The sequence below is a fragment of the Pyxicephalus adspersus genome, chromosome 1, assembly GCF_032062135.1.
Source record: "Pyxicephalus adspersus chromosome 1, UCB_Pads_2.0, whole genome shotgun sequence".
Lineage (NCBI taxonomy): Eukaryota > Metazoa > Chordata > Amphibia > Anura > Pyxicephalidae > Pyxicephalus > Pyxicephalus adspersus.
In genome coordinates this window covers 16,697,082-16,705,421 of record NC_092858.1, presented here as the reverse complement: position 1 = coordinate 16,705,421, position 8,340 = coordinate 16,697,082, and the positions used below count along the sequence as shown (strand labels likewise).

Genomic DNA, 8,340 nt, shown 5'->3' with positions numbered 1-8,340 from the left:
ACTTTCTCCCGCGGTACATCTGGCTATTTTTCAGGAGGGATTCACAACAAAAGTAAAATAGTTGTGGATGGTTTTTCGGCACACGTTCCATACAATGTGGATCTAATAGATGGAGCCACACAAAATTCAATTGTTTTACGGATATGTATGAAATAAAATACTAGCAGACAAGGATCACAGGAGCGATTTTTAAAGCCCCATGATGGGGGCCATCTTTATATTTACACACCTTGTAAGGAAAGACATGCTGGCCTTAATCCAACCTATATCATATATCGTAATCAGGACCTATATCATATATCGTAAATGTTTTTAATGGGGGGCAGGTGACTGCTTATGCTGCTCGGCAAATAATCTCAGTCCTACTGTCCCTTTGTATTGTTTGAGTCCTTTTCTGGTTCCTTACAGGACTTCAATGCAGGACAGCCAAAGAGAAAATATAACATCATGCAGGCAGTGACATGGACACCCAAACAAGGACCCTGTCTGTTGTAAACAAAGGAAGAGGGAAGACCAGTGACTGGAAGGTCACATGACCACTACTTCAGGTAGGAAAAAAATGGCAGCATTCAGGTAGAGGGCTATGAAGGGTTGATTTTTGCCAGAGATCCACTTTACACTTGAAGATTACAAAAAGAGATTGTTGAGTCAAAGATAATCCTACTGAATTATAATGACATTTTTTGCTTCTTCTGTTTACCCAGCTGTGACTGGTTATGTTAAACATCCAACGGGAAAAATAATACTGAATCTTCATTGCAAGTAACAGCACTGAATCCCAAAGGCACACATTTGCAGCACCTGGGGTAAGAGAACCGTAACCCATGGCAACCGGGCAGAAATCAGCTTTCACTTGCTTTCTGTATGGTTGCTATGGGTTACTTAACATGCTTAGCTGCTCCCACCATAAATGACATGACACCGGCCTATCTTTACTGAAGGAAATCAAGCACATAGAAGCTTAGTTAGGGGGAATACATTTTGGTGGCACCTGTTGATTAAATCCACCAGCATGAGCCATATTCTAGACATTTGGTTAGTCACCGGCAATTAATATTATTGGTTTTATTACATTTAATTGGGGATCAGCAGACACAAAAAAAAAAGGGCCCATTTAATTCCCAAATTCCCAAATCCAATTTGTAGGCCTTTCCTGTGTACAGTGTATCAAACCAACAAAATGGTGCCTTGCAACACCTGGCAACCCATTCTCCCCAATCTATAGCATAGTATTTCATTGCTGTAATCCAATTCTAATGTTTGGTTCATTTCACCTACAGGTAAAGGTCTCCATTGCTTAAACATTAAGTCAGAATTAATAAAGTGAATATAGACTCATAGGTGAACCTGGGTGATCCAGCCAACCTGGAATGGATCTGATCCAGGATTGAAAACATTGACTAAGTAATAGAAAATATTATTTAGGAAATTCATTTCAAGTTTGCTGGATCACCCAGATTCTCCCATGACAGTCTCCTCTAGTCATAGAGATCTTTGATAAATCAGATCCATTGTGCTGAGCCTCTGTGTCTTCCTCCATGCAGGCAAGTTTAAAAAAAGTTGGTGGAATCCATTAACCAGGTCCTGTATTTGACCTTTGAAGTCTTATACATAGTCCAGATGTCCGAGACCGAGTACACACAACTTCAGATCCTCTATTCACAAATGGATCCTCAGTCTTCCAAAGAAGTAGCGGAGACTAAAAGTGGCTCTACATTTTACCTTGTTGATAGTTCTACCAGTGTTTCTGAAGCCACCAACCTTACAAGTCAAAGCCTCTTCCCCTCCACCAGTTCAGAGTGTGAAATTACCCAATCAGCGAAGGCCCTTGCATGCAATATAGACATCGACCAGCCTTTAGGGCACCTGGACTTCCAGGAGATGAGGATGATGATGCTCAGTGACTCCAGTCTGCCTTTACCTAGCAAGGCAGACAGCAATGCTCCAAATGAAAATGAAGAAGATTCCTCGGGGGCGGGCATTATGCAGACACGGAAGGCTGGCAGGGCCACTGGAACCAGTGCGGAAGATGAGAATGTAACTCAGGTGGTCGAATCCAGATTGAAATGCAATGTTCGCGTACGTTTAGAAGACAGATTTAACAGGATTCAGTCTGAGGGATCCAGGGGTCAGAAGGCACGAGATTCCTTAAAAAAGTGAGTAATCCTTAATATTTTTTATTTAATTATTTAATTGATCACAAATGTAATATTTATGTGATAATTTGCTCATAAAAAAAGTTAGAAACTTAAAGGATCACTATGTAAATATTATTGCATTTTATATGGGGGGAAATTAGTATATGGATTCTTTTTTCTCCACCTTTACCTAGGCCAAGCTGTCAAATCAAACTGATCGTTGGGACAACCTATTACACTGCCGGAAAGTCAGAGTCTGTTCACGTGGACAGCGAGGTTGCAGTGCAGTTACAGATTCCTCACCACCAGAAACTGTCACTGGGGTTCAGAATTTTGTTCTGCGACGGGCCAAAGGAAGTGAATGTGACAGTTGACTATCAACTGCTCATCATAGCTTCTAAAATGCTCACTTATTGTAAAATTGTATAAAACTTTGACTTGCCTGCAGATGCCTAGAAGTGCTTAGTGAGCTGCCTGTGTGATGCCTCCTTTTCACTAAAGCAGTGATTCTCAACTCTTTTAATATGGGGGAACCCTTGAAAAAAGTTTCAGGTCTTCAGGGAACACCTTTCTATAATTTACTATATCCACGGCTCACAGTGCCTTAGTGTGGTGGCCAGTGGGAAGAATGTCACCCTTACAAATAGCAAAAGAAATCCTTGGTGACACCTAAAATGACCCGAGAGTCACACATTGCTAATTTGTCAAGGAACCTCCTGAAGACCCCTGTTTGAAAAGCACTGCTCTAAAAGAAAACACCATTGCTGCTTGTTGAGACCCATTTGCACCACTACACTGTGTGTGTTGATGTGTTGTGGTACAACTTATTGAATGATCACTATACCAAAGATCCACCTACAACTACACTGTCCATTTTACTCTACCCGGTTTAGAGTGACAACGCTGGAGTGATTTTAAACGTGATTACAAGGTTGTCAAGGAAGAGGAAATTTTATGGATCTTTTGACAGTAATAACAGTTATTAAATCTTTTAAGGGGGTAGGTAGGGTTTAAAAATTTGCTATAATTATGATAGTGGTTGCATTATATATGTCAATCTCCTTCTTACCCATTTTATATGCCACAGCTTATAGAAAAACTATTGTGCATGACATTTGAGCTTGGTACTTAGGGGTGCAAGGTTGACACAGCTGACCTTGAATGTTGATCAGTAAAGAGAACCTGTTATGAATGGTTTGTGCAGGTATTCATCAGTCTTAAAGCAGAACCTAAACCTTGTACCATCTTCCGCAGATCCCTCAAGAGCTTTTCTCGATTGGGTCTTGCGCTTTCCTGTTATCTGTCTTTGTCCTGGCGCTTCCTGTGTCTTCGTTTTCTTTTCTCTTCTTCCGGCTTCTGCCTAGGTCACCAGATCTCGCACTGCACAGGAACGGGATCGGGTGATGTAGTCTGCTGTGGAAGGGAAATAAAAGAGTGCAGCATTTTTACTCCCATTCTGCGCATGTCCGAGATCATGCATGGGCAGAAGGAGCAGCCTGAAGCCTCCTGAGATGCGTGATGTATATATTCCAGGAACTCTGCACTCCCATACTGTTTTAATCGCTGCAGCAATTTTTTTGTAAAAAAAAAAAAAAAAGAAGGTCATTTTTTACCTTTTATGTAAAGTAAAAACTTTAACCTTTTTCCAAAACTCTAACCTGTCCCTTCTGCAATAAAAATCTTACCTGATCCCAACAGGATTATCATGGAGCAGGATACAAGCAGGGAGCCCACCCAGTGGGGAAGGAACTAGAAAGTATTATCAAAAATTATATTTTTATAGCTGTTTCTCTTTTGTGTATTATTTTATTGTAACTTGAGCTTTTTTGTGCAGACTTTTGATGAAAGTGATGGTCCAACAAACAAAAATAAACATATCAAATACCATATATTGGCCAGCAATGTAAGAGGCATTCTTCCCACTAATGTACTGTGAGCTGTGAATATAGTAACTTTAGAAGGGGCACCCTGAAGATCTGAAAGTTCGTTCAGGGGCTGCTTATACCTTTTAGTGTTTGTAGTCTATCCTATTATATTATATATTGCTTTTTTGACAGATTGTGCTTTAAAGTATTTTAAAAGTCGTGCAGTCAAAATTGGGATTTAAGATTGTAATCAATTGTGTAGTTATATCGCCATTGCTACTATTATTTTCTCACCCCAACATTCATCAAAAAACAACAAAGTCGTCTGAATAAAATAATATCAGATCAGTGCAATTTTGGAAGATTCGTATATATTATGGCTCAAAGTTTCCATTTGCATTTCACTTTAGGGGAGCCTTTTTTTTTCCTCTGACATCTCTACATTGTGACACACACAGAAACTAAAATCAATTTTGCATAATTAGGTTGGCAGAGGTGCAAATAATACGATGTCAACATTTTCAGAGATTTTGTAATTGATGAAATTCCAAATAACATTGGCATTCAAAGCTCACACAGGCAATGAAGGTGTCATACAAAGATTTAACATATTTGTTGGGATTTAGGGATAAATCTGGGAAGGGATTTTTTTTAACTCAACTAGCAGCAGAATATTGTATACCAGATAGGGACACCCTAATAATGAGCTCTACCAGGCAAGATGTGGACCTAGGAATGGAGCCTTTATCCCACCCAAAGCTCAACAAAGCTTCCACAACCCTTAACATGGCTATAGCATTGATCCACTGCTGCAGGGCAAAGCTGAACAGAGCTGTAGAAGTTCTGTCTGAGCCACCAAACTGATAGCAAATGCTGTGACATGACTGGTAATGCCAATGTAAACATAGTGGGCCTAATTTTTAAAACTCTCCAAGGCTGCAGAGGATAAACTTTCCTCAGTGAAGCTGGGTGATTCATCAAACCTAGAATGGATCTGGTCCAGGATTGAAAAAATTTGCTAACAAATAGCAAATTAATTTTAAGAAATCCATTCCAGGTTTGCTGGATCACACAGTTCCACTGATTAAAGTGTATCCCCTCCAGCCTTGGAGAGCTTTAATAAATCAGAGCCAATAAGGCTGATTTATTGCAAAACGATATACCGATCACTTAGCAAAGTGAAAATTCTCCTGCCAAAGGATAATTTGCTCAGTGCATGTGGTGACAATTTGCTTTACAAAGAATATACAATCATGCAAGAAAATTTAGAAAAACAGGACTTTTGCCTGCACAGGATTGGATAGTTGAAGTAAGCAGAGCTTTATCTCATTCACTAAGGTAGGTGAACTATCCCCTGCAAGTGAAAAGCCTGTGTTTCCTTAGTAAATCAACCTCTTGGTCTTTGCATTTATCTGCTACAACTGCTCCTATGTGCTGTGAAGAAAGATCAATAGTCTAGCAGAGTTTTTCTCGCCCTTTTAAAAATGGCGGAGCCCTTAAAATAAATTATAGGTCTTCAGAGAACCCCAGCTATATTTACTATATCCACAGCTCACAGTACATTATCTTAGTGGTCTCTTGGTTCTTGGCTCCAGGAACCCCCAGCAACCTCTGGAGAAACTTGGTTGAGAAAAAGTTCAATAGCAGCTGGTTGTTTTATCTCCTAGACCCCTTGTTTTGTAGAATCAGTAATAATGTTTAGTTCATTCTAAATATTTGATTATCCAAATGTTTTTTGTCTTCTTCTTTCAGTCTGGTGACCGGCAACCACCACCAATCTCAGCACACGGAAATCCAACACCACAAAAATGCCATCCTGATGGAAAGTGATGGTTTTACTAACACAGAGACTCCTCAATTTCCATATCTCTGCAACAGCCCACCTGACAGCACTGGCTCCTCCCACACACAGGTACTGAGCCTTTTCAATGACACCAAGATCCAATATTCCACCACTAACCAGTCAGATTTTTTTTTTAACATGCCCTGTTGAAATAAAACAAGAAATGTGATTGATTGCTAGTTTTTGTTTGATTTTGTGAAATATTACCATTCACTCTTCTTAAACCTATTCTCTACTAACTTTGTGTAAGATTTAGGCTGTATAAGTATGGAAACACAACTTGCTTTAGCTTTGCTTTGCTTCAATTGCAGAAACAGATAGGGCAACTCGGAGCAATGCGGATTTGATTCAGGGCAATGAGCAAGTTAGTAAAGATAAAGCAAGAAACAATGAAGCCTCTATGGATGCTGCCTATTTACTTTTATGAGAAGGCTACTTCAGTGCACTTTTGAAATGTTTCTGATGCTTTTTAAGCATGCCTGACACATACATCAGTTCTGTAATCAAATGATTGGGACTACATGGGTGTAAAAATGGTAAATTCAATATTCTGCAACCCACATGGTCTCACTTGACAAATTAGTAACAAAAGATTAACACGAGTAGATCTGGCACCAAATACAGGCGGAACAATAACAAAATGATAATATATAATATAAAATAAAATCTTATCATTCTGCTATTGTTACATCTTTTTTTATGTTAGATCTCTATTGCTGTTACATCTCTCTTTATCTTTTACCAGGTGAGTGCCTCTGCAAGCCATGACCACACATCCTCCTTGCAGGAGGTACCCAAGCATCAAGGGATGTCCCTTTCCAGAGGTCTTACTATCTGTTACCTGCAGGAACTGGAATCGGTAAAGCCAAGTTCCGTCTTGAAGAAAAAGCTTGCACCCCTGCAAGTCTGGAATAAAGTCGAAGGTGAGGTCTGTTGCTATGTGTGTGCCAAGTGCCCCAAGGTCTATTTAGGAACATTTATGTCACCTTACATATATCCAACCCTGGTTAATCTTGTGTTTATTAATCACCAGCATCGTATGCAATAATTTACAGAGCCCATAGCCATTGTCACTAACTGTGCCTCACAATCTAATTTCCTTACTATAGTCTCTTTGACATAGTCTAAAACTCTTTTATATGGGGGGCTGTTAACCTGCCAGCAGTTTTTGGAACATGGGAATAAATCAGAGGGCACAGAGAATACCAGAATGGAGCAACTGACCCAGAAACCACAGAGATATGTACATCCTGGTCCATGTGCAGATCTTGGCTGTGTTCACAAGTGTTTTGTACAAATCAGCTCATATTAGCGCCTGAAAAATGCTTCCTCCTGGCTACAACAAACTGATGGCATTGTCCCAGTCTAGGTAAAGTTTATAGCTCAAGCACAGTATTTTTTAATATTGCTATTTTATTGTGAGCTCAGGAATTGATTCATGCATTCCTGTAAAGGTCCTAAAATATATCTTGTCTGAATTTCTCCAACTTCAGAATTTCTTTGTAGACATAAGCACATAATGTCAAAAAGTTTGGTCTATTCCCCAACAAATTGTGAAGCCTTTGGATCACACAGCTAAGTAAGAGTATTTAATCGATAAGGCCAACAATGGCCTCCTACTCAATTTCTTAGTATGTTACCCCACTTTTTTGCCCCACAACTGGCCACAACTGGGCCAGTTGATAATATTAGTAAGGGGAAAGCACTTAATTTTACTGGGATTTATATAAAAATAAAAAAGCACTGGCACTATCCAACAGCTCAAGCTACATTTTGCAGAATCTGTAGCGAAGAAGAACTATGTATAAATGCCTTTGGGAAGGGCTTTACAGGGACTTGAAGACTAAGACTCTGTATTTTAGATGGCGCTAATGCAAATACTGTAGACTTCTGCCCATGGATCACATCTCTGGGGTGTGTATGATATCTCTATCCTTGCTTTGTTTTCTTCTGTCTGACAAACATGAGATATGGTTTCACATTTGTGTAAACAGTGTTTGTACTGAGCAATCATTTCAGCCTACTATTTATTATTCCTGAATATTTGTACAACCAGCGCTGTTAAACTTGTATACTTTCTTACCAACATTGCATTTTTTTTCACATATGCTTTAGGTAAGCAATTGATTTACCAAGAATACCAAGGCCCCCAGGAACAAATGGACACTGGCCTTGAACGGAGACCGTTGGGTGAAATCAAGAATTTAGAGATTGAGAAGGCTAATAAAGAAGCAGCATGGCCACATACTCGGTGTAACACTGGTAAAGCAGCATCAGGCAATTCCCCTGTCTTTTCCCAGAGTCGAGAAAAAAAAAACTGCTTGGAGAGATATAGAAGGTGAGACCCTCTGCTCAGTCTGCTGTAAGCAGGAGATGGTACTGGAAGGGGATATGAAGTATAAGGTTTATCTACACCTAAAATCTTAGAACCCTTTCAGTTTTGTTTTCAATTTGTATTCCTTTGCAGAGATTTACTTTAGCTTCCTGTTCTCAA

General features: G+C 39.5%; 1 protein-coding gene across 1 annotated transcript in view; it reads left to right on the top strand.

Moving 5' to 3' along the window:
* Positions 1-489: 489 nt before the first annotated feature.
* LOC140321864 (transcription factor-like 5 protein) overlaps positions 490-8,340 on the top strand; it is a 10,544-nt gene continuing 2,693 nt past the window's right edge. Inside the window, exons 1-5 of the mRNA XM_072398640.1 lie at positions 490-548; positions 1,545-2,156; positions 5,756-5,915; positions 6,592-6,769; positions 7,962-8,184. Of these exons, the coding sequence (XP_072254741.1) occupies positions 1,621-2,156; positions 5,756-5,915; positions 6,592-6,769; positions 7,962-8,184 (1,097 nt within the window). The 5' untranslated portion in view covers positions 490-548; positions 1,545-1,620. The remainder of the gene's footprint in view (positions 549-1,544; positions 2,157-5,755; positions 5,916-6,591; positions 6,770-7,961; positions 8,185-8,340) is intronic.